The sequence below is a fragment of the Phyllostomus discolor genome, chromosome 3 (assembly GCF_004126475.2).
Source record: "Phyllostomus discolor isolate MPI-MPIP mPhyDis1 chromosome 3, mPhyDis1.pri.v3, whole genome shotgun sequence".
In the NCBI taxonomy this organism is placed as follows: domain Eukaryota; kingdom Metazoa; phylum Chordata; class Mammalia; order Chiroptera; family Phyllostomidae; genus Phyllostomus; species Phyllostomus discolor.
In genome coordinates, this window is record NC_040905.2 from 211,444,624 (window position 1) to 211,469,053 (window position 24,430).

At 65.5% G+C, this 24,430-nt stretch overlaps 1 protein-coding gene and 1 long non-coding RNA gene across 5 annotated transcripts in view; both read right to left on the reverse strand.

The window, feature by feature from the left end:
- Positions 1–5,708, reverse strand: part of LOC118499833 — a 9,967-nt gene extending 4,259 nt beyond the window's left edge. Inside the window, exons 1-2 of the long non-coding RNA XR_004902383.1 lie at positions 5,660–5,708; positions 5,320–5,506 (exon numbers count right to left, since the gene is read on the reverse strand). This is a non-coding gene — a long non-coding RNA (uncharacterized LOC118499833). The remainder of the gene's footprint in view (positions 1–5,319; positions 5,507–5,659) is intronic.
- The window catches only part of RAPGEF1 (Rap guanine nucleotide exchange factor 1), a 121,278-nt gene that overhangs the window by 16,053 nt on the left and 80,795 nt on the right, over positions 1–24,430 (reverse strand). For 2 of the 4 annotated variants that reach the window (XM_036022389.1, XM_036022388.1), the window contains 6 exons: positions 19,874–20,146; positions 18,901–18,993; positions 17,095–17,183; positions 14,910–15,021; positions 13,306–13,381; positions 12,253–12,337 (listed from right to left, as the gene is read on the reverse strand). In XM_036022389.1, coding sequence (XP_035878282.1) covers positions 12,253–12,337; positions 13,306–13,381; positions 14,910–15,021; positions 17,095–17,183; positions 18,901–18,993; positions 19,874–20,146 — 728 coding nt within the window. The remainder of the gene's footprint in view (positions 1–12,252; positions 12,338–13,305; positions 13,382–14,909; positions 15,022–17,094; positions 17,184–18,900; positions 18,994–19,873; positions 20,147–24,430) is intronic. The other 2 variants (XM_028522417.2, XM_036022390.1) reach the window with 1 other exon arrangement.

Sequence of the window (24,430 nt, forward strand, 5' to 3'; positions counted from 1 at the left end):
GGCTGAAGGTTGGTACCAAGGAGGCAAAACTTACGAGGGCCCAAGTCCCCAAGGCCGGCGCCGGGTCAGAGCTGGGGGAGCAGGAACACGCCCTTGGAGGTGGCGGCGGATGTGTGGAGGAGTCAGGAGTCTGCTTGCCTGCAGGGTGGCACAGGTTGGGGGCGCATGTCTGGAGGACCAGTGGGACCGACGGTGGCCAGGCCAGGCTGGGCTGGAAGCTTGCTGAGATGCGAAGTGTGGGTGCCCCTGGGTGTCTGCACGCCCCCGCCCCGGCAGCCCTGTGCTCAGAGTGGGAGGTTGGAACCGACCACTGAGGCTGCTGCGAGCAACCCACGTGAGCTCACTGCGAGAGACGTTCTGGTGGCAGAGCAGGGGACGAAGGTGGACCTGCACACCAGGGCCAGGCGGTGAGGACGGCCACGGTGTTGGAAAACCTTCTAACCACAGCTTTCCTACGGGAGAACGTGTGTATTTCAGCATCCACTCACTTCGAGGGTGCAATCGCATTAGAGTGGCCCGGAAGGGCCCTCCTGCCCGTCGTGTGCGGGGCGTGTGCCCACTCCGGGCAGCCCGGCCCGCGCCGGTCCCTGGATTGTTTCTGCACACTTCGCACGCACGGGAGCCTGCACTTGGCAGTTCTTGGCATCTTGCTTCTTTGGCAGCCATGACTTTGAGGTTCAGCCACAGTTTCGAGGTTCGCTCACGCTGCAGCAGGTCAGCTCATGCCTTCCCATTGCTGAGCGGCGTCCCCGGCCTGGACACGGCACGGGCCCTTCAGCCTTTCAGCAGCTGGCGGACATCCGACCGTTTGCGCTGCTTGTAGTGGAGGAGTAAGACCACGGCTGCGTGTGCGGGTTCTGCTCTCGCCTCCTTCCCTTCCTTCCCGCACCCCGGCCGCACCGCCGCGCCCCAGCCCACGCCTCTTCCTGCCCTTCGGTGTCGTCCGCCTCTCCCCCTTCACGCTTCGCCCCACCCGTAGCTCCTGGTCCATCCCCACTGATTCTGCTCGACATGCTCACTGAGGTCACACACTTTCTGGTTCAGGAATCTCCCTCTGTCCTCTCTTCGTATTTTCCGCTCACTGGACCAAAGTCTCAGTCCTGCCCTGCTCCTAGAGCACAGCGTGTGCGCCCAATTCTGGCTGTTATTTCCGGTCTTTTCCCGTTCCTGTTTCGTGTCCTGTGTTCCTGGTCGTTTTTAATTGTGCGTGAAAAACTAGAGACTCACAGAGGCCCAGGAGGGCGCCTCTGGGGTGAGTTCTGGACCCTTTTAATGCATTTTTAATCTTGCTCTCGTGAAAACTGCTGAAGAGCTCCTCATTTTGAATGCAGTCTTGTTTCTGAAGGTTTGGCAGGAACAGAAGTGTTGGATCTGCGATGTTCTCTCTGGTTTTGGTCTCAGGAGTGGCTGGCTTTGAGAAAGGAGTTTGGACGTGCTCCCTCCCCTCCCGTTTTGGGAGGGGGCTGAGAGGGACTGGGAGGGTTCTCCAGGGAGGCCGTCTGGCCCTGGGCTTTTGTTTGTTGGAAGGCGTTTGGTTTCTGGTCCCATCTCCTCACTAGTAACGGACCTCTTCAGATTTTCCGTTTCTTCTGGACTCAGTCTTGGTAGTTGTATGTTTCTGGGAATCCATCCATTTCTTTTAGGCTGTCAAGTTGGTTGGCCTGTGATTGTTCAAAGTCGTCCACAGCGTTTCTACGGCAGCAGATTTCATTTCTGATTTTGAAATTGTCTCTTTTCTCAGTTTGTCCACTTTATCTTTCTAAAGAACCAGCTTTTCATTTTGTTGGTCTTTCCTGTTGTCTCTTTAGTTTATATTTCGTTTGTTTCTGATCTTTGTTATTTTCTTCCTCTACTCATCTGGGGCTTTGTTCCTCTTTTCCTGGCCCCTTGCGGTGTCAAGTTAGGCTGTCTGAGATGCTGGTTTCTGGGCCTTCCCTCCTACAACTGCTTTCGCTGCATCCCATGAAGTCTCAAGGTGTCTCCATCTCCACTGGTCTCAAGGTATTTATTTTCCTTTCGGTCTCTTCAACCCATTGGTGGCTCAGTGGTATGTTGTTTAATCTCCAGCTTTTGTGAATTTTCTAGTCTCCCTGTAATTGACTTCTAGTTTCCTACCATCGTGTCAGAAAGATGCTCAAAGGGATTTCAATCTTCTTAAATTTATTCAGACTCGTTCTGCGGCCTAGAGTGGGACTCACCCTGGAGGATATTCCTTACGCACTTGAGAAGGACGTGTATTCCGTGGGGTTTGGGCGGAGTGTTCAGTACCTGTCAAGTCCATCTAGTCTGATGTGCCGGCGCGTTTAAGTCCCCTACTGTTATCATCCTTGCTGTCTTTCTCCCCTTAGGTCTGTTAGCATTGGCTTCATACATGTAGGAGCTGGTCTACTGGGCACACAGATATTGACAGCCGTTGTATCCTGTTGCGGCCTCCCGTTTTTCCCTGGAGAGTCCTCAGGCATCTTTGTTGGACTTATTCCAGCACCTTGAGACCTGCGGTGCTGGCATCCACGGAGCCCTTGACGAGTTATGTTTTCTGATTGTTGGCCGTGTAGGGGGACACGTTTGACTGTCCTATGTGGTGTGCCGCTAGCCACCGTGACGGGCGTTCTCGGTCGCCTCAGTCACCCTCTTCCCCAGCGGCACCGGCTGGGTCCCCAGGGCAACGCTAAGCAGACGTGGTCGCCGTGGGGTCCTCACCTGGTTCTGATCCTACAGGAAATGCTTGGACCATCTCATCACTGAGTGAAATGTCCGAACAGAGTTTTGGAAGGCGGTCCTCATCAGACCAAGGAGGTTTCCCATTTCGAGTGGGCTAGGAATTGTTTTAAGAACGAAAATTAGGAACGGGCGTCGCACTGCTGACGACGGCCTTTCCGAGCGCTGAGGCGAGGAGACGGTGTCCTTCCCCCCCCGCCGGAGGGGGGGGGCGAGGCCGCCGTGAACACGTGCAAACCTCAAGGCCCCCGCAGCTTGGTCTGCACGGGCTCCTCGTCCGCTCGCGTGCAGCGCAGGGGCACGGCGGGGTGGGGTTCCTCCCCGGGGACGCTGCCCGGTCAGCCCCGGGAGTCGGCCGCGGCAGGGAGAGCCGGGCACCCGTCCACGTGCTCTGTTCTCCAGCTCCCGCGGGAAGTGAAGTCGTGCGGGATCTTTCTCTAGTTCGCTCGCTCGCTGTTGCAGATGGGGAGATTTCGTTGTGTGTGTGGCCGAGTGGCGTCGCACCGTGTGAATGTCCCTTCTGCCCCTCATCTGTGGACGCGCACTCGGTTGCTTCCAACTCCGGGCTATTGCAGACACGCTTTGGGGAACACAGGGGTGCACCTATGCTTTCAAATTTGTGTTTCGGGGTTCTCCGGGGGTATTCCCAGAAGTGGAGTCACGGGGTCAGCACGCAGTTCCATGTTTAAGTGTCTGAGGGGACAAAGGACCCGTGCCCTGAGTGAGCGCTACATGGGGCGCCCCAGTCGGAGTGCAGCGTGTGAGCCCGACAGGGTTGGGGAGCCCTGTGTGGTATACAGCGCTGGCTGGGGGCTGCTGGGGTCACCGAGGTCACTCTGGGGTCTTCGCCTGCTCTCGAGGGGCACCCGGGCAAGGCTGGGCCCGCTGTTTGTGTGGCACAGACCACATGTGAAGCCTGTTTGGGGCTCACGCCCGACTTACCTTCTTACCTCTAATGCTGAGCGCCTCTTTGTAGCGCTCACCATGGTTGTGACATGTCACTCGTGTGACTTTTAGGTTGAGAGGGTTAAATGAGGCAGAGCCGGGCGTGCACAGTGAGCACCGGCAGCCCGCCGGGTGTGGGCATGGGCGCCGATGCGCTGGGCCTCGTGTGGGGGGAGCTGGGATCGCCCTGCTTCCGGCTGGAGCAGCCCACGGCCACCTGGCCTGCCCGCTGCGGAGCCAGGGGCTGCCTTCCTCCAGTCCGTCCCAGCGTCTGCAGGACGCTCCTCATTCTCCTGTGGGGAGCACCCGAGGGCCACTGCGCCCCGGAACCTCCCAGGCTGCCAGTCAAGCCCCCCCCCCCCCCCCGAGCCACCCCGGCCCTGCCCCAGAGGCGGCCGCACAGCGCGCTCCCCGCGGCTTTCCTCGGTGTTTATTCTCCCTTCGTACAAAAGTTACAGGTTTGAAATGTCTGCAGGAGGCGCCGCTGTCAGTCAGGTTGTGAGGCAGGAATACAAATTACAACAACATGGGGGGGCGGGGGGTGCTTCTCAGAGTCGGGGTTCAGTTCAGACTCAGCGCTGGCCTGCCCTCTCCCTGGCTCCCCCCGACTCCCGAGTGCGCCTGCCGGCCAGCAGGGCCAGGTCTGAGGGGAGGCGGGGCCCCCACCCACCAGCTCAGGGCCAAGGACGGGCCACAGACTCACACCTGCCCTCGAGTGGCAGTGCGGAGGGAGACCCGGACGCTCTGCGCCCCCGGAGCCCAGGCGCCACCCGGCCACAGTGACTCGACTCTCTCACTCCTTAGATAACAGGGCGACGTGCTCCGGCCCAACGCCGGACGTGGCTGTTTCTTTAAAAACAAAGTCTAAACAGCCCGCCTCTGTTGCTTTCCAGGGCTCTGGGCTGAGGGCATGGGAGGCTCCAGCCGGGCACCCCTGGGTGCAGGGAAGGGCGGGGGGACCCGCAGCCCTGGCTGTAGACTGTTGGCCTCAGCAGCAAGAGTGGGGGGGATGGGCGGACGGAGAAGCCTCGGGCTCTGAAGACCTTTCGCGAGAAGAGCGCCCGCCCCGCGGTGCCCCGCGGTTGCCCCGCTGTGGGCATTCTCTGAGCAGGAGATCCCCTTCCCCCCATCAGACGGTAGCTTGTTATTAGGGTCTGGTTCCAGGGCATAGATGTCATTTAATTCACCTTCTGGCAGCGACAGTCGGAGTTTCCTCTTTGCCTCCCCCCGCAAGAATTCCCCCCCTCTCTCTGCAGGGACTCACTCACCTGAGCCACGGGCCCAGCTCAGGGGAAATGCGTCTCTCGGACGGCCAAGTCCTCTCCCGCCACACCCCCTCCCTCCCGGCTCCCTGCCGCGTCGCCACCCTCTGCTCCGAAAAGCAGGCTGGGAAGCAGAAGCGGCAGCCCCCGCGGGGGCCCGGGAGCCTCCCCTCCTCCGTTGTCCCGGCAGGTCCGGACCCGGCAGGTCCACGCAGAGAGGACGCCGGGGCTCCTCTTCGCTTCCGGGGCCGGGGCAGTGGGGAGAGGGGGAGGTGGAAGCAGAAACCAAACCGGAAGACCTGCCTGCGGGCTCCGTGCGCAGGAGCGGGGAGGCCGGGAGGTGCGCTGCTGTCCCCTGACGGGTCCCAAGGCCCTTGCAGTCCCGGCGCTGCACCGGCCTCCCCTGAGCGTTCTCGCTCGGGCACCGCCCCTAGGTCTTCTCTTCCCGCTCTGTCTTCCTCCTCGTTATGTTCCTGGGCTTGATCTTCAGGGAGAGCTCCCACAGGGCCTCCTCGGCCAGGTGGTCGCTGAAGTCGTTGAAGAAGCTGATGATGTCGTCGTTCCTCCGGATGTCGTAGTGCCTGGGGGGGAGGGGAGGGGGGCGGCCGGTGAGGGCCCCTCTGCACGGGCCCACAGAGGCCCGGCTCCGTGGGCAGGCCGTGGCCCCACTGCCTCTGTCACCGGGGCCCACTCCGAACTCCCCCGCCCAACCCAGCCCCGGCGGCCACACTCACGCCTGCTGGAAGCAGCGCATGCTGTCCAGGATGTTGAACTGCTGCCACCTTGGAGAAGTTCACCTTCCCATCGATGTAGTCCGGGTTGCCCAGGTGCAACGAAGGTGAGGTCCTGCAGGATGAGCCCCCTGCGGAGTGGAGAAGGCAAGTCACCCCTGGAGGCGACCCGGAAGGCGGCTGCTTTCCAGGCCAGTGGGCAGGCCACCGGGACGAGCCAGTGCTGACGCAGCCAGGCCTCTGGACTGGGAAGCTACCAGAGCCACCGGCGCCTCCGGGATGCAGGAGGCTCCTTCCAGTGTGGAGTCCCTGGCTCCGGTCCCACAGGCCCCCAGTGACTGTCCCAGCCGTCAGAGGGCCGTCAGGGAACACTGCTGCAGTGAATGCCGGCGGAGTTGTGGGGTTGCTAATTAAAATCCATAAATGGACAGAAAAACAACACAACCCAAACCAGAGTGGGTGGGAACCCAGCCCCAGCACAGCCCACGCGGGACAGCGATGGTGCTGAGAGGGCCCAGGAGGCCGGAAGCGAGGGAGGGGATCGCTGTCCGATCCGTGTCTCCAAGGGCCGTCCTATCAGAGGCCCAGCCCTGGGACAGTGCTGGCCGGCTCTCCCCGCCCTTCTGGAGCGCCCACAGCAGCGGAGCCTGTGTAGCTTCGATTTCCCTCCCTTCCTGCGCTTTCTGGCCACCAGCTCCTTCCCCAGGAAACACCTATTTGCTCCACCCCAGGGCCCACCCTGGGACTTGCTCTCTGAGCTTCTTCACGCCAAGTGCTCTCAGGGCCCCTGGGTGACTTGGGCCCGCAGGAGGTTGCCATGTGCGCCCAAACTCTAGGACAGCTGGAAACGGGCGTGACGCCCCTGCTGTCCCGGGGCAAGGAGCTCATCTGTCTGCACACATGTCTGGATGTGCTGGCGGGCAGGTCAGGCAGACGTGGGCAGGACGGGGCCTCAGAACCATTCTCACTGGACCCCACTTTCCTGTCTCAAAGTAAAACGTGCTGCTCCTTGTCATGTGATTTAAAGTTCGGACGGAAGTGGGAACAGCTTGGTTGGAAACCTGTACAGGCCGGTTTCTCAGGGAGTCTCACGGAGTGCCCCAGAGCAAGGGTGGGGCGAAACCCGGGCAGAAGGGTCCACTCACAGGTACGGGATGCACGGCGGCTCCACCTCCGAGAGGGCGGCCCGGTAGGCACGGAAGGAGGACGAGCTGTCAATCAGCGTGCAGTACTCCGCCAGGCCCTGGGCAGGAGGGACACGGGGGCCGTGAGCGCTGGGACCGGGCTGGGCACCGAGCCCTGGCCTCTTCTCACCGACCAGCTCGTCACTCACCTCTGGGTGCTCAAGGGTGCCCCCCGACACCACGCTGTTCTGGAACCAGGCCTGTGCCCGACCCCGCTTCAGGGAGAACAGGCCTTCTGGGGTGCACTGCAGCCCCACGGCCTCGAAAGCACACCCTGACCCGGGTCGCTCCTGGCGCCGAGCCTCCCTCCGCTCCTCCTGCTCTCGAGGCCAAGCCCACCTTGGGTGGGCGGGTGGCCCTACCCCGCTGCTCCTGCACACAGCCCAGGTGCCTCTCACTCTGACGGGCCACCTCCTCCCAGAAGCCCCTGCCTCCTCAGGCCCTCTTGTGTGTCCCCAGAACACCTGGCGCGCACGCCCCCTTCTCCGAACAACACCGCTTTCCAGTTGCCCTTTTCTGTCGCCCGGTGAGACGACCCCGGGTGGCCCTGCCAGTGCTCAGCCCTGCCGCTCCACCTCCCTTGTCGAGGAAACGCACCCACCTGGTGGCAAAGGCCCAACCCCTCGCCAGGCCCCCTAAGGCCCTCGAGGCCCGGGCCACGCCGGCCCTGGGCTGCCTGAGGCCGCCGGCTCCCACTGCTCACCTCTCCTGCCTGGGCACTCCTGTCCCCGCAGCTGGGGATCCCCCCTCCCCGAGGCGGCTCCTCAGGGGGCGGCCTGACCAGCACTTCCTCTCCCTGGCGCCCGTTCTGTCCTCTTAGCACCCACCCGGAGACAACCCGCCCAATAAACACCCACGCCTGCCTCTTCACAGTACAGCCCCCCATACTTAATGGAGCCCCAGCCCAGAGGAGGCTTTCTAGGGGCGCGGGCCGAAGGAAGGCAGGGCAGGCACTTTCTAGAAGGCACGCGCTATGGTGCCGCTGCAGGACGCTGTGATGTGACCCCCAGCACCGACCACGAGCCCCTCGGCCCAGGGACGCGGAGGCTGGAGATGGGGACTGAGGCCTCGGGGCGGCTGCCCATTCCCGCCCGGGTGCACCCTCCCCGGCCCTCACCTCCGAGGTCTGCTTCTGCCACTCCAGCCTGCGGATGGGTGCCGAGTCCAGGGCGGAGAGGATGGCCAGGTAGGAGTTGAAGTTGTTCAGCTTCCGCAGATGCTGCAGAGAGAGGCGCGGCGGCCGTGAGAACTGGGGTGCACGCAGGCTGGGCCCTCCCGCCGCCTGGGGCAAGGCCCCTGGAGCAGGCCCGGGAGGGCGCCAGGGTTACCTTCATGATCTTGATGAACTTCAGGAGCAGCCGTTCCCTGTCCTGGGCCTTTTCCTGTACCATGATAATGGACCGGACCCTGCAGAACCGAAGGAGGAAGAGGCTGAGGCCCCCGGGGGTCCTGGTGGAGACGTGACCAGTCGGCACACGGTCACGCCCCGCCCCCCCCCCCCCCCCAATGCCAGAGACTTCGGGCACTTTTGAAGCCACCGTCTTCCATGATATATTACTGGCACGCTCCTGTGCCCCATTTGCTTTAGGAATTAAAGGCTACCCAGCAGCATTCACGGACCCCACTCTCCCGTTCTCTCCCGGGCAGAGGCAGCGTGAGGCTGGGCCCGGAGGCCGCCGCCCTGGCAGGGAGGAGACTGGGGAGGACCCGCATGGGAGGGCAGAGCTCACCCCGCCCCACCCGTGGCGGTGGTCACTGACCCGTCCCACACCCTCCCTCCTGGTCTCCCGCTCGGCAGCCCGAGGCCCTCCAGTCTGGGGCGGGGGTGGCTTCCCATGCCCCAGTCACGCCCCCGGCTCTCTGCTGCCTGTGGTTTGCAGGAGTGCCCCCCACAACGGCCGTGGGCGCCCTCCCCCGAGCACGGCCCCGCCGGGCCCTCACCAGTAGGACATGTTGTTGAAGTGCTCCGTGAACTGCGTCAGGTTGGGGCTCTTCTCCTCGTTCTGCTCCTTTGCCCAAAGCAGAACCTCAGGGATCTGAGACAGAACACAGACTGGGTAGGGCCGGGCCCCGCTTTCCCGTGCCCCGGGGGGTGCGGGGGCGGGGTCACGTGTCTCCACCCAGGGGCAAGGGCCCGCCCCCAGCCCGCCCCACGGCACAGCGCACCTCTATTTTATAGAAGAGCTCGGCGTCCAGCAGGGTCAGCTGCTCGGCTATCTCGTGGCTGTGGAAGTCATGCAGGGTCCCCGGCCTGGAAGAGACGCGCGAGGCGAGTGGGCAAAGGTGGACGAGCTGAGCGGGCCTGGGAGCCGGGAGCCTGGAGGCAGCTGCCGGCTGGTCGGGCCACTCGAGCTCCCCACGGTGCCGGCCCCCGTCTCCCGCTGCTGTCGGGAGGGTGCCGCAGGTACCCCTGCGGGCCCAGGGGCGGCCCGGCTGTCTGAGAACTGGGCCCAGGGGACAGAGCGGGCGCCACGTGAATGGAGGCTGGGGCAGAGGGGCGGCAGCAGACTGGAGCCTGCGCGCACGTGGGGTCTTGGGGACGTTCGGGAAGGCACAGCAGGGCAGGGCGAGCTCCCACGGCTGCCACGTCGGTGCCGGGCAGGGAATGGAGAGCCGACTGCAGCCCGAAGCCTGTTCATTCTGTCCTGGTTAGCCCCTGCACCCAGGTGCCCCACCTCCTGGCTGCAAGGTGACTCGCCAGGGAGCGGAACCCTGGAGAAGAGGTGCCCATTGGGCTGCCCTGAGCTGCCTCATCACAGGGCGCGGCAGAATCGGGCGTGAGGCTATGGAGCGCAGAGGCGCCAGGGAGAATGGGGTGCAGTGGCAGCTACGGGGCATAGCTCTAGCCAGAGGAGGCAGGGGCTGGAGAGGCCACGGGCGGGCAGACGGACGGGCGGCGGCTCACCTGGCTGCCACGCCCCTGGCCGCGAGGGCTGGTCGGAGTTGGCCACCGGAGCAGCTTCTTCTGGTCCACCTTGTCCAGGATGTTCTTCCGCAGCACGCGGGCCAGGCTGAGCTCGCCGTTGCACACCAAGCGGAAGACCAGCTCCATCAGCAGCTTCAGGATCTCCTCTGTCAGCTCCACGAGGCTGCAGGGCCGAGGCCGCCAGGGGCAGGGGCACGGGGACAGAAGGGAGGACGGCTGTCATGGGGCCCCAATGCCACCCCGGACACCCACGAGCCCCACGGCAGCCGTCGGCAGAGCTCGGGCCCCTCTCACGGGCGGGGGGAGCATAAAACCCCTCGGACTGCTGGGGGGACCCGTGGTCACAGTGACCCTGTCCCCTCAGCAAACACGTGCTGGCCCTGGACGAGCACTGGGGACTGCGGGGCCTGGGCCCAGGGGACAGACCCCACCCAAATCCTGCCTCAGGGCAGCTGCTGCTCCTGCAGTGGGGAGTCGAGAAGGGGCCCTGGCCCCTCGGACTCGACGCCCTGGGACGGCCCCTGCACAGGGCCCTCCGCACACGGGGTCTCCCAGCGCGGCACCGCTGAGGCGGCTCCCGAGCGGAAGGGAAGTGCTCTGGGGTGGGGCCTGGGCGTGTGCCTTCACCAGCCTGGGAAAGGGCCGGCCTGCCGTGTGTCTGCCGGACACGTGGAGATGCTCCCAGGGGAGCATGGGGGGCTGAGTGGGCAGCTGGACTTGCCCACTGTGGACCCGGCCTGAGCTCCGTGTGGGGGGCACGGCCCCCACCAAGAAACCAGGGTGTGGGCCCGGGCTGGCCATCTCCCCCCAAGTCCGTGTGCGGAACTGCCAGCACATGGCCTGGAAGAAGCACGGTCACCCCTGGTCTCGGCACAGGCCCACCACCGGTAACCCCAGAGGGACCCGAGCGGCCCGGCCTCCCGCAGCCCCGAGGGCGGGAGCACTCACCAGAGCTCGTCCACCACCCGCACCAGACGAAGAACGTGTTCTTGCTGACGCGCTTCTTGAACGTGTCGGCAAAGGGAGAGAACTTCTCGTACGTGCGGTGTGGGTTAAGGAAACAGCCGTTCCCCCACGGGTGGGGGCAGGACGACGCGAGCGGGCGGGCCCCTCTCTGAGTGCCGGGACGTGCCGGGGAGCCCGGGCGAGGCGCTGCCCCCGGGAACCAGGGCCGCAACGTGGCCCTCAGTGCCTGTCACACCGTGTCCTCGCCCGCCACCCTCTCCTGCCCGCAGCACCGCCCAGGGGCACCTGCTGAGCCTCACCGGGAGACCGGCAGTCACAAAACACGTGTCCCGACACCCCGGGCCCCGGGTGGGTGCGTGGCCCAGAGGCACCTTCCTGCGCCCCCCCTGACGTGAGTCCCCAGGGCTGAGGCCCTGCTGAGGCGCACCCAACGCTCCCCCCCACAGCTGCCCTGCGGACGCCTGGCCTTGGTCAGCAGCTCAGCTCCTGAGGTCCTGCCTTTTGCTGCCCCCGACAGCCCCTCCAGACCCCGCCCCTGCTCCTTCCTGCCTGTCGCCTGGGGACCCGGGAGTGCTCAGGAGGGAGCCACGCGCCAGGGGCAGTCCTCGGGGCCCGCGGCACGGAGGGCTCACGCGCCAGCTGTGCCCAGGGTCTCCATGCTGAAACGCCTCCACCCGGGCTGGAAGCGGCGGAGCCGGGCGGCGCTGAGAACCCGCGCTCGGGGGTCAGAGGTGGGGACGGGGCCCTCCCACCAAACAGCTGCTGGCCTCTCCGGGCCTCAGTCTCCCGGCTCACACGGAGGAGTCCGAGGGCACCGTGTGGAATGCGGGGACAATACAGGCACACACAAGCCCTCGGTAGCACGCCCGACGCCAGCAGGTTCTCAACAAGCACGCGCTACCACCCCCTGCTGAGCGGGGCCCGCCAGCAGCCACCTGCGAGGCCCGAGGGACCAGAAAGCCTACAGGAGAGGCAGAGGAGAGAGCTGGAACCCCAGACTCCCTGCCCCGAGCGACAGCCGCTGTCCAGCAGGTGGCACTCACGGGCTGTGACTCGGGGACGAGGTCAAGGGGAAGCAGACCTTGGGCTGGCCCACTTCTGGGGGCAGGACGGGACCTGACAAAGAGGCGTCAACAGTGGTCCTTCCCGGCCCTGGGGTCTCCCGGAAAAGGTGCGCGCGCACGCAGACACGGCTGAGGGGCAGGTGCCGATTCTGCCGTGGACCGGAGTTTCGGTCGACGGCCACGTCTGCCGTCAGAGCGCGGGGCCGGGCCTTCCCTGAGGCTGTTCACCTGAGCCTCCGTTCCCCAGGTCCTGCACACCCGCACCCACCACCCCAGCGCTCCGGGGCGCCCCCGAGGTCCCTCCCTGAGGGGCCAGCTCTAACGATTCAAGACCACGCGTGACGGCAGCTCCCACCGCTCCCGTCCCGGGCCCGCCCCCTCACTCAGCCCCCTCGCTGATGGGGCGGAAGCTCCGAGGGAAGCCTTGCCGGAGGCCCCAACGCCAGGAAAGGATATCGGTACTGCAGCTTCTTGATGAGCTCCTCCGGGGTGATGAAGGTCCTGTAGGTGGTCAGGAAGGCCTCGCAGTACAGCACCAGGTCTGGGGGGAGGACAGCGGATGGGCGACACCTGCTGCGCCATGCGTGCACCCCCGGACGGGGTACCGACGGCCACGGCTGGGCGACCCCCAGGCCGTCACGGCCGTGGGCGCAGGTCCGGAAGCAGCTAACTCCCAGGCGACGCCTCTGATGGCGGCCCCAGGGAACGAAGTCTCGGGGACCGCCCGCAGGGACAGACCCAGGAGGGGTGGAGGGGCCTGCTCGGCGCGCTGCTGGGATGTGCAAACCCCTGGGAGGGCAGGGCCAGGCAGCAGGAGCCCCTCCGGCAGCCCGGGGCAGTGGGGCTGGCAGCTCCCCCCCCCCCCGCTCCCCTTCTAGCCAGGGGTCACGACGACTCCGTTTGTTTGCGGTCGTGATGCCCCCCCCCCCCCCACGGTCCTTAAAGGAGTGGAATGCTTCAGGTGCAGGTCGCTCCCCAAGACACACGACCTGTCCAGGCCTGTGAACTGCGGTAAGGCCCCGGGGTTCCTGGGCGGAGTGTGGCCGGAACCCCGCCTGGCAGTCTGGAGTGGTGCGACGCCACGGAAGCACCGGGGAGGGACGGCAGCCGCCGCGAGTGGCGTTACTGCTGGCCGCATCACTCCAGGAGCCGTCGTGCGGCGCCCGCCAGGAGCTGGGCTCTGCACCCGATGCTGGCCCCCAACGCCCCCGTGGGTCCCGGGGTCGTCACCGCCCCCCACACCAAAGGGGGACACATTCCGAGAGCCGGGGAGCAGAGGTCTGGCTTTCAGTGCAGGTTCCCGGGTCTGCGCCGTGGGCTGCAACCACAGTGACCCCGCAGCTCTGCCGCCCCAACCCGCTCGGCGCTGGCGGAGGGGACAGGATGGGACATGACAGGGTCAGACAGGGCAGAGTCAGGCAGTGCAGGGCAGCGGAGGGCCAGGCAGTGGGGGGGCTGCAGCGGGACCCCCGGGCCCAGACGAAGGCCCCCCCAGAGGCGCGGCCGTACCTTTGCGGTCCGTCTCGGTGGCGTGGACCAGCAGGATGTCTCCCGAGCCCCCGCGCACGTCCGGCCCGTCGTCACCCTGCAAGGACAGCGGCCACACGGCGGCAGAGCTGAGACCACAGAGGCGCTGTGCCAGGGGCCCCAGGTCCCCGTTCCCGCTGCCCCCCAGACCGTCCCGCTGCCCCCCAGACCGTCCCGCCGCTGGGCCCGGCAGGCCCACGGGGGAACCCACTTGGCGGACAGAGACCCTGGGGGCTGCCAGGCACCAGGGTGCCCGGCTCAGAGGCACGCTGCGTTGGGGAAGCAGCGCTCTTCGACCTCTCCCCATCACCGACCCCTGGGTCAGAGGGGCGAGGAGGGAGGTTCCCACATGCTGGGGACAGGGGGCCCACGAGGAGGCCGGCAGGACCGCCACCAGCCTCTCCCAGAGTAACCGGAGGCAGCTGGGCTGTCTCCCACCACGGCGCGTTCCTAAAACTGCCGCAAGCTGCCCCAAACCCCGATCGGCTTCCTCGGGTGGAAGGAGAAGCCACTTGTCGGAAGCCACAGGTTCTTCCGGGGCCCTTCCCACGGAGCAGCAAGTGTCGCAGAGAGGTTTAATTACACCTGACACTGCTTACGTGACTGGTGACTGTGCGGCCGCCTGCCAGTAGAGGAACAGTCTTGTTCCCACGGGAGCAGAGAGAGGCCCTGCCCCACTAACCTGGCCGGGAGCCGGAGACCGCGGCCGCCAGAGCCCCGGCCCTCGCCCGCACCCCTGCCGCCAGCAGCCCTGGTTCTCGCAGACTGCCCGCCCCCTCTGGGTGTGGGTGCTCGCTCTGGGTGCCAGGGCCCGGCGTGTCTCGGGTTTCCAGCCCAGAGTGGGGGTGGCTGTGCCCAGGACCCGCTTTTTCAGAAGGAATTTCTGGGGAGCGTCGAGAACCATCACTTCTGTCTGGAGAGCAGCCGGCTGCCCCAGCACCAGGCAGCCCAGCTCCTCTCTGCACCGCCCAGCTGTGCGCGAGGGGCGGGGCCCGCCTGCGCGCCTCCACCCCGCCAGAGCCCAGGGACCGGCCCCTTCCTCGGGTGGGCTACTGGACTAAGCCATTCCCGGGTCCAGAATCGCCCGGCAGAGGGGGACGCAAAGCCCCCTCAGGTTAGCCCCCCTCTGTCTGACAGGCCTGGCTGCTGCGCTGGACCCCCGAGGCCTCCCGACACGGCGCGGGACGGAGGCAGCCTGCACACCCCCGCCAGCCCCGTCTCCCCGGCCGAGGCGGCTGCGGGTCGCTCTGCCAACGCCAACCTCACGACGTCGAGCGCTGACGAGGGCTCGCCACACGCAGGCCCTGCGCCTCTCGCCTCGCGTGGGTCTCGTCCTCACGAACCATCAGGCTGGGGCTCGGGGGGTGGGGCGGGGTGTCGGGGTGCCCAACCTCACCCTGGACCTTCCGGTGCCCATGGTGGCCCAGGCGCGGAGCCAGGAGAGAAGAGGCGCACGGAGCCCAAGCCCAGGCAGCCACCTGGAGGGCTGGCGCCTCGCTGGGCCTTTCAGTTTGACACTGGCTGAACCCCGCCCCCTTGTCAATGAATGGCCAGACCCTCCCGACTGGGGCCTGCCAGGAGCTCACCTCCTGCTTGAGCGTCAGCCTGGCCATGATCTCGCTGTGGTCGATGAGAGACAGCTCGTCCACCTCCTCCTCCGACTGTGCCGACTCCAGAGCCTCCGGGGACCTGGGGGGCCTGGGGACACGAGTGGCAGGTGCTCAGCAGGCCGGGCTGCACGAGGCCCGGAGGCTGTGGCCGTGCGGCCCGGGTCATGGGGGCCGTGGGTCGGAACCCCGCCCCTGAACAGGTCTCCCCGATCACAGTGCCTGTGTGTGGCCCAGGCTGCCCCACCCCCCCCACCTCAGGAGGCCAGGGGCTGGGGCGGGGACACGAGCTGGGTTTCCGGCTCTGCTACTGAGCCTGGGTGACCGTGGGGCCCCCCTGCTGACCCATCTGGGAACAATGGGGTTAAGCGAGGAGGTCAAGAAGGCCCCAGCGCCGGTCTCTGCCACTGTAGTCAGGGCCACCAGTGCTCAGGGAGAGGAGCAGCAGCTGGCCACGCAGAGGGAGCAGGGGAGCGGCTGGGGGACATCAGGGGACACGGGCACTGGGTCTGCAGGCACCTGACTTGCCCCCGAGTTTCCCTCCATATTCCCCATTTATACTTGGGATCTTCACGGTGGACCCTGTCAGGCACTGGCTGCCCTCGTGGTCCCAGGTCACACTCGTGACCCTAAGCACCTACGACATGGAAGCTCGGGCCAACACGATGGCCCAGGACAGAGCTCTGTGCAGTCCTGGGAAGAACCCCGTGCCACGCATCTGGTCACTGCTGTCTGTGGTCTGGCCTTCGTGGCAAGAGGACAACACCCTGGGGACACCTCTAACCAGGCCCTACGCTCAGCCCCTGTGTCTTCACAAGGCCGCCGGGACCCTGAGACACGGCCTCGCAGACCCAGTGGGCCGGAGGCGGAACCCTGGGCACTGCCACTGGGTGCTGAGCCAGAAGACCTGTCCCCCTTGCTCAGCCTGTGGGGCACCTCCCCGGCAGGTGGCGTGCACTCCACGTGGACACACGGAACCTTGGCTGAGAGCAGGCGGAGGCCACCCTCCTCCAAGGGCCCCTACAGGACGCTCTCTAGCAGTTTCTCCTGCTCCTGGAGACCCTGCTCTGCTTCACCCATTCATGCTCAGGCCTGACGACGACCGGGGACGGCCTGGCTTTGCGCCAGGGCCCTGGGGCAGCCCACCGGGGCGAGAGAGGGAGGAACGGCTCGAACACGGGGCAGGGCAAATGTAGGGTCAGTCGTTCGTACGGAAAATCCACATGAAATACAGTAACTAACACATGGTCATATGAGAATAAACTCTGTGCTTTCGGCACTCACAGCTGTAACCCTGCTTTTGCTCCACCCGGTGCACAAAACGTTCTGAAACGCTTTGCAAAAGTGAGGCCGACAGGACCCAGAGCTGCAGGCGGCCGTGCGGACCGGCAGGCCCTACACAGCACACTCCTCACGTGCCGCGTGCAGAGGCCCACCGCCGCGGCACCGACCCTGGCCGGGTCTCGCTGGTGCTGAGAAGTGACAGAGGAGGACAGAGACGTACAAGTGAACACAGTTACGGCCCCTGACGGGTCTGGTTCCAGAGAAGCGAGCCGCACGGCGTTTCAGGGAGCCCGAGGGAAGGGGGAGACAGCCGGCTGACGTGAGAAAACGCACAGCCCGCCTTCTCAGGCGTGAGACTGGTGCTGTGATCAGCACCGGGCTTTGACGGTTTCTCAGGTGGCGTGCCGGAGTGTGCGGGAGCCACGGGTCCCGCCTGTACCTTGCTTTCAGGTGGCTGACGGATACAACACACACACTGTATCTGTAAACTCTCAGTAAGAGGGTTTTCTGGGGTTCTCGTACACTCCCTCATTGCACCAGAACTTGGGAGAGGTCGAGGCAGGTCGGCCTAAGAGCTGACAGAGACCACTGTGGGCAGGTCGTGAGGTGGCTGGCGTGCATGCAGACAACCAAGAAGTGACGGCCAATGACCTGCGGCTACAACGAAGGGCTTTGCGGGGGCGCACCCCTGATCTCCCCACTTTCTCGCAGCCTCCTGTCCTCTCCACATCTCCCACCCTGGGCACGGACCCTCTGAGAGCCGTGAAGAAGGAAGGAAATTGGACGCACAGCACCAGCAGGCCTGGCGTGTGGCTGGCGGGGCAGCTCAGGCCGCTCTCGCTCCCAGGACCCCGGCCCCACGGGCGTTATCGCTGCCTACCTTTCTCCCCCGTCTCGGCCTTCCTTCCCGGCCACGCCGCCGAGCACAGAGGGATCCCTGGGGTGCCCGTCTTTCCCGGCTGGTGAGTCCTGAAAAGAGAAGTCGGTGCCGGGCTCGTGACGGGCGCCGTGCGGGGGCCGGCCTGCTTCCCAGCACTCCTGCCTGCAGGTGGCCTTGGGGCGGGAGTCCCCAGGGAGCGGCCCCAGACGGAACCGGTCACCCATGCACGCGAGGCCTCACACTGAAGGCACACGGCCCCCTCAGACTAGCGTCTCGCCCTCTGGGGACAGTGGAAAGTGCCACCACTTATGACGTGCCAGCTGCCAACCAAGACAAAGCCTCCCAGCTGCCTCCTGGGAGAAAGGGTGTCACAGGTGCCCTACTCAGCACAGCTCAGCCAGGCACCGCGCCCACGCCTCGGCCCTCTCCACCAGCGGCACCGCCACGCCCACTCGCACAGACAGAGGCTGGCGGAATTAGGGCTCCGCCCAAGACCGCGCAGCTGGGAGGCTGCAGCCTGGATGTGACCGCAGGGACGCTGCCTCCCGGGCCCGTGTCCTCAACCGCCGGGCCCTGCTGGTGGGCAGCCGGTGCCGTGGCTTCTCGTCGGAGGCAGTCCTCAGGACCGCTGCGCCCGTGGCCTCCCAGGGACGGCCCCGGAGGGCCCAGCAGCTCCCGTGGGAGAGCGCGGCCCCCGCCTCCAGCAGCCTCACTTCTCCCCGGGGGTCTGGGCCCTCCCTGCCCAGCAGCAACATGGCGCCCCTGCACCCCTGGTCTGCCGCCGAGGCCAGGACAGAGCGGGACAGCACGGACCCGTGGGACACCGTCATGGGGAGTGTTCCCGGTGAGGCAGTGGGCACTGAGCGTGGTCCCGGGCAGCGAGCGGTGTGGGCCCTGGAGGGCCAGCCTGAGGTGGGTGCCCTCGGGCAGGGGCCGGACTGGATGGCGCTGGGGGTGGGGGGCACAGGTCAGGCGGGAACTCTGGGGGAGAAACAGCTGGGCCCCACCAGGCGTGGGGTCACCTCCCACCACAGTGGGAGGCCCTACGACCTGCCGGCACCTGGAGCGGGGCTCGCCCTGTGCAGACCCCTAGGGTCCTGTGGGGACCCCCTCGGGGGAGTCGTCTTAACAGGAGCGGCCATGCTTCTCACGGGCCTGACCCTGGATCGCCCACCAGGGAGGACTCAGCACCTCCCCCCCGCCCTCCCCTCAAGGGCGTGTCCCACCGGGATGCCGGGAGGGAGGGAGCGCTCTCTGGGGCTGCTGGAATGGCTCATGCTCCGCTGCAGCAAAGCTCGGAAGCTGACCGCTTCACAGAACTGTTGAACCCGACCGTCTGGAGCGGCGGCAGCAGGGAAGCCGGGCGGAGGGGGCACGGGGGGCACGGGAGCAGGGCAGGGTCTGCCTGCCAGACTCGCCGCTTCCGGGAAAGCGGTTGGGAAAGGGGGGAGGGGGCATGCTGGGGAGGAAGAGGAGGTGACAGTGCAGAAGGCTCTGGCAGGGAGAGGTGGTCCCTTTAGGACAGGGATGGAGGGCAGACGCGACGCCAGAAGGTGGGACGGCACCTTCTGAGTGCACCTGGCAGGTGGCCAGGTTGTCGGCAGGCTGCCTCTGCAGATTTCCACAAGACCTGCTGGGCAAGCTGGAGGGGCGTCACGTGCAATGAAGCGAGAGCCAGAGACCTCCACCAAAAGCCAGGTCCTCTGCCCATGGCGCTGGTCCGCTAGGGGCCGGGAGGCTCAGCCAGAAGCCGGGGCCGGCCCTGCCGGCCGGCCGCATGCACCAGGCGGCCCCAAGGCTACTTACTCCTCGGGAGTGAGCCCGCTCCTCGCCGCTCTGGCCAGAGGAGCACAGATTGACATATTCACCCTCACCTGCCTCCTCGCTGGCGTGGCCGCTCTGGGGGGGACAGGGCGAGAGCAGAGGCACGTGTGACGGACCCTCCAGTCGGCCCCCAGGCTCCGAGAGCACAGCCCGCCGGCAGCCCTGCCAGGCCGCTCTTTGTGGGACAGAGAGGACGGTGACAGTGTGCACGAGGCCTCCCTGGGCGGCTCTGCCCCGGGGTTGGAGAACAGCGCTGCTCGGCCACCTCTTGCTTGTGTTACAGGGGGCCCACGCTTCCCTCTGGGCCTTCTTCAAAAGGCCAGGGCCATCCAACCGTCCCGGGGGGCAGAACCCTTCTCCTCTCTGTCCCCCTGGGGACTGCGGGTCCCCAGCGCGGTGGGAGGTGATCACGGAGGGCGGGCAGCAACCACGCGGACGACTCAGCGTGCCGTAGAGTCGGTCCCCGCCCGCCCGCCCCAGCTCTGCCCGTCTCCTCGTCCGTGCCCAGGCCGCCTGGCCAGGCGGCAGCACCTCCCTGCGCCGGAAGGAGCCCTGCGGTTGATGTGATGGCACAGGAAGGCCGCCCCGGTGCCCAGCACCACGTACAACCCACGGGCAGCCATCTGTGACCTCTGCACCCTCTCCAAACCCCACCAACCCTGCGGAACACTAGGAGCGTCTTCTAACTCTACGCTCTCGGTAACTGACCGTCTCTGAACGGTCACCGACCCACCTGCAGAAGCACAGACCCCCAGTCTGCCGGGAACTCTGTGCGGAGCGGCCGTGGCCTCACCTGAGACCTACCATGGGCCTCCACCCAGCCACGCCGCTCGCGGCACGTGCGGCGGCAGCCTCGATGGCCGGAGGCCGCCTGGCACCAGCAGTGACACCAGTAGTGACACCGCTCTGTCCCCACGTGCAGCCCCCACGGGGGCAGGGGGCGCTGAGTTCTCACCGAAGGCGTCTGGGGCGCGTCAGTGAGAGAGGTTTCGGAAGGAAGGCAGACAGGGCTCCCGGGGAAGGTGCTCTCCTGAGAAGCCGAGAGAGGCCCGTCCACGGCGCTGGGGGGCGGACCGGCCGCGGTTGGCACCGCGAGGTCCGAGCTCGGAGACGGGTGGACAGGTGGGAAGTGTGGAGAGGAAGAGGAGGTAGGCGGGAGGAAAGGCTGTGCGGAGGCTCGGCTGTGAGGCACGGAGTCCTGGGAGAAGGACCTGAACACAGACTTATACTGGCGGAGCGGGAGCGGGAGCGGGACAGACACAGGATGAGGAGGCGGAGAGAACAGAAGAGAGAGACAGCGGTTAGTCAGCCCGGCCGAGCCCCGCGGGCTGCTCACAGCAGTTCTCGCGAGGCCACGGAGCAGGCCCGGCCGAACCCGAGGTCCTCCGGCCCCAGGTCCCCCACCCGGACGCCCTCCCTCGAGAAGCCCCGGACTGACCAGTGCCGTCCCGCACAGCAGGACGCCCCCAAGGACAGCAAGCCCTACACCCAGCACGGGCGGCCACGCCCTCTGCTTGTCACACAACCCAGCCCATGCCTCTTGTCCCTTCAGGGACCCACTGGGTAGGTTCAGCACGTTTAGTCAGGCGCCTGCCACGTTTACTTGCTCTGAATCTTCTGGATAAACAAATCTCTTTGGGTTTACCCCCTGAAGTCAAACAAAACAGCCTTTCACATACTGTAATCCACCTCGAATCCTTAAGGAAGGGTGGGGCACTGGCCTCAAAAATAGCTGAGGAATTGTGCTAACAAAATGCCAGAAATTTCTTAGTTCATTTCCTTTCCCACCCAATCTTTTTTTTTTAAATTTTATTTTAATCATTGTTCAAGTACCCCAATCTTTTTTTAAAAAGATTTTATTTATTTATTTTTAGAGAGAGGGGAAGGGAGACAGAAAGAAACATCAATGAGTGGTTGCCTCTCTCACGCCCCCTACTGGGGACCTGGCCCGAAACCCAGGCATGTGCCCTGACTGGGAATTGAACCAGCGACCCTTTGGTTTGCAGGCTGGTGCTCAGTCCGCGGAGCCTCCCCACCCAATCTTTTCTTGTTTTCTTTCTTTTATTAAAATGTTTATTTAAAACGTTTTTCTTTCCTTCTCATCTAAGGACACTTTTCATGCCTCTGAGAGAGAGGCAGGGAGAGACCCTGCACGGGACAGAGAACCAAACCTGCAGCCCAGGCATGTGCCCTGGGCAGGAACTGAACCCACGACCCTCTGGTTACGGGACGATGCTCCAACCACCTGAACCATGCCGTCTAGGGCTTCTGAACCATGCCATCTAGGGCTTCTGTCTTTCCTTTTCTAATAGATGGCGTGATCTGGCAATGCCTCCGACGCCATCACGGAGCCCTCAGGCCCCCCGCAAACCTCACGCAGAAGGAGGGTCTGCGATCAGCCTGGGAAGTGCACAGTGAGCCCTGTCCAGGCCCGGGCTCTGCGCAGGGAGGAGGGCCAGAGGGGCAGAGACCACTGACCACCAGCGAAGAGCACGACCGTGTCACCACGTTCCACAAAAGACCTGCCAGCGTCCCCAGGAAACGGGCGGGGCGAGGAATGTGCGGAAGGGACCGTGGCCGAAGTCCTTGTTGAGCTCACTCGCCTGCCATGGACGCAGAACCCGACAAATGCCACACCCAACGTAACCGTACACGCCACTCACTCCACATCCCCTGCTCTCGGCAGAGGGTTTTCAGAGCCCACGGGGAGGAGGAGAAAAAGACATTTTAAGCAAACAGGAGGTCAAGACACGCCACATCCTTAACCAGTCCTACGAAGCTCCACTGTACCCTGGACCAAGCGCTCCAGCCGCTCCAGGGGCAGGCCAGCCTCCCCTGCTGTGCGGGGCTGTTGGCCGCTGGCCTCCTCCCCGGCTGCACCCATCAGAAGGGGGGTCTTCCCCCTCCTCAGTGAGGCCACGGCCCTCTCACCCCGCTCGTGCCAGGGGCTGCTGACTCACACCAGACCTGGCGGGCCTGTCCTGGCCCCCGCTCACACAGTTTACTGCCCGTCTAACGCACAAACTAGAGGCCCCCCCGTACAGTCAAACAAGAGCGGGGGTGCCGCACATCCCAACCAGCTCCCACCTCGGGCTTCGGTTCCTGCCAAAGTGACACTCTGTCCGAGCCCTTCTCTGCAGAGGAGCTGGCCAGTGGGCCGCTGGCTCGGCGCCGAAGCTGTCCCCGAGGGCTGGGGGGCTGTGTGTGTGCAGGGCCCCGAGAGGGTCCACAGAGGTGCTGGCCCTGCTGCTGGCGAGGCTGCGGTGAGAGGTCCGGGCCGGGGAGGGCCCACACTGGAACCCTGGCAGCGGACTCTCAGCCCCAGAGCTGTGAGAACCGTGTGTCTGCTGCTCGAGAGCCACCGCGGGCATGCCGCTTCCCCGACAGCAGCCGGGACGGACGAAGACAGACAGGCCAGCTCTCCCTCCGGCACCGACGCTGTCCTCACCGGGCCCCGGGCCCCGAAAGCCCGCACTTGGCGGGCCCTGCGACAGCGAGCCCCCGGCTCGCACAGTTCCCGCGCAGTCACAGGAGTTGTGCCATTCGATGGGGGCTTCCTGGCGGATCGCATGGCGTGTTAGGCAGGTTGTGACACGACAAGTTCGGGGTGGCAGACTCTGGCGCGGCTGGTGTCTTTTCTGGGAGCTGGGACACGTTTTCAGGTCACATGGACCCGGACTATACACCCCCGTGACCCTAAGCAAGTCCACTGAGGCTGGAGCCTCAGTTTCTCCCCCTGTGGAATGGGGATGAAAACAGGAGTACGTCTGCCCCAGGCTGTCTGGGTGGACCTGATGGTGATGCCTGGGTCCTGGCACAGCCCGGCTCGCGACCGGCACTCCGTCAGCATCAGCTGTCCGCCCTACCCTCCCGAACCCGTCTGGGAACTACCCTACACGATGGCTCCAAGGCTCTTAACAGGGTCCCGCACTTCTATCTCCTGAACAAAGGAATACTCAGGAACTGCTTCCAGTGTTACTACTTAAGTTCCTACGGTACCTCCTGATTCGGTGGGCTCTCACTTTTGAGTGTGGAAGAGTAACCGGCGAGCACCGCCCACCGCCAGGTGCAGGTCCCCAGTGGGAGATGGGGACGGAGGCCCAGGGACACACCAGAGCGTGCAGGCAGGAGAGGGGCAGCCCCCGAGGAAGGGAGGAAGGAAGGAGGCTCCATCTGTAAGACTGAGCATCCTTGGCTGCCCGCCCCCCGCCCCCTCCTGGAGCAGCCCTGGCATCCCAGCTATGCAGCCGTGCTGGGGCGGGGCCGAGCCGCGGAGGCACCCTCCAGGGCCGGGGAGGCGTGGGGCTGCTCTCTGGCCGCCAGCAGGCCCGGAGCCTCCCCAGCAGCTCTGCACACGCGCGGGCCTCGTGGGGGCTCACCACCACACCACTTCAACCAGTCCGGCCTGTGCTGCTGCCCCCAGAGGTAAAGGGCCCAGAAGGCCCTTTAAGGTCGTGTTTATTCACACAGGCAGGGCGAGGCAGAGCTGGCCACTGAGCAGAGACACCACTTCGGCGCGGCCTGGGGTGCATTTCAGGCTCCGCCTCCGACAGGGTGGCTGCACTCCCCGCAGCGGCAGCCTTTATTTATAGCCAGAGGAAGGCTGTTCAGGCTGAGGATTTACGGCCGCGAGAGGGGCTGCCCATCTGGGGACTGCAGGCTTAGGCGGAAGGCCCAGGAGGGCCGGGGTGCTCCTGGGAAGAGGCGGCCTCAGGAGAGGGGGTGCCGCACCGCAACCCTCGCCCCATCCTGGTCAGCCCTGATCAGGCAGTCCCCCAGGGGTCAACAAGGACCGCCTCAGGGTGGTCCGATGAGCCCCTCTCACTGCACACCCCTGCTGGCCAGACGAGGGCCCCGGGGTTCTGTGCGAATCACCTCGATCTCTGCACAGCGTGGCTCTGGTCCTCGTCCCAAGATGAGGAAACAGGCCGGAGGAAACAGGGCTGGCCGCGGAGGCCGTCGGCGCGCCAGCAGCTGCGGGCTGGAGGCCCTGACCGGAACGGCTGCCCCACAGCGATGCGAGGGCCGAGCTTTAGGGACCCTCCAGCCGCGGCAATCACAGGGACACGCGCCCGTTTACGGGAACGGACTTCCTGTCGTGGGGAGGGTTTGGGGAGCGCGGTCACGACCGCACACTCCTGGCTCGAGCGAGGCCTCTGGTCTCCGTGCCTCTGAAGGCCGCTGGGCGAAGAGCTGCGTAGCTGTAGTAGCTGCCTCTCACGCCCCCAACCGAGGACCTGGCTCACAACCTAGGCTCGAGCCCTGACTGGGAATTGAACCGGTGACCTTTTGCCTCGTGGGACGCTGCTCAGCCGACTGAGCCACCCAGCCAGAGCGGCACGGAACGCGTCTGACTTGCTTTCCCGGACTGTTAGCTCCCCGAAAAGCTCTGCTTGACCGTGTCCAGCTCCACGGCCCATGGGGTCTCTGCTCAAGGTCTGCACCTCCCTTGACGTCACCCACACCCGGCCTCAGCGCGAGGCCCCGACTCGCATCTCCTCCTGCCTGCTGG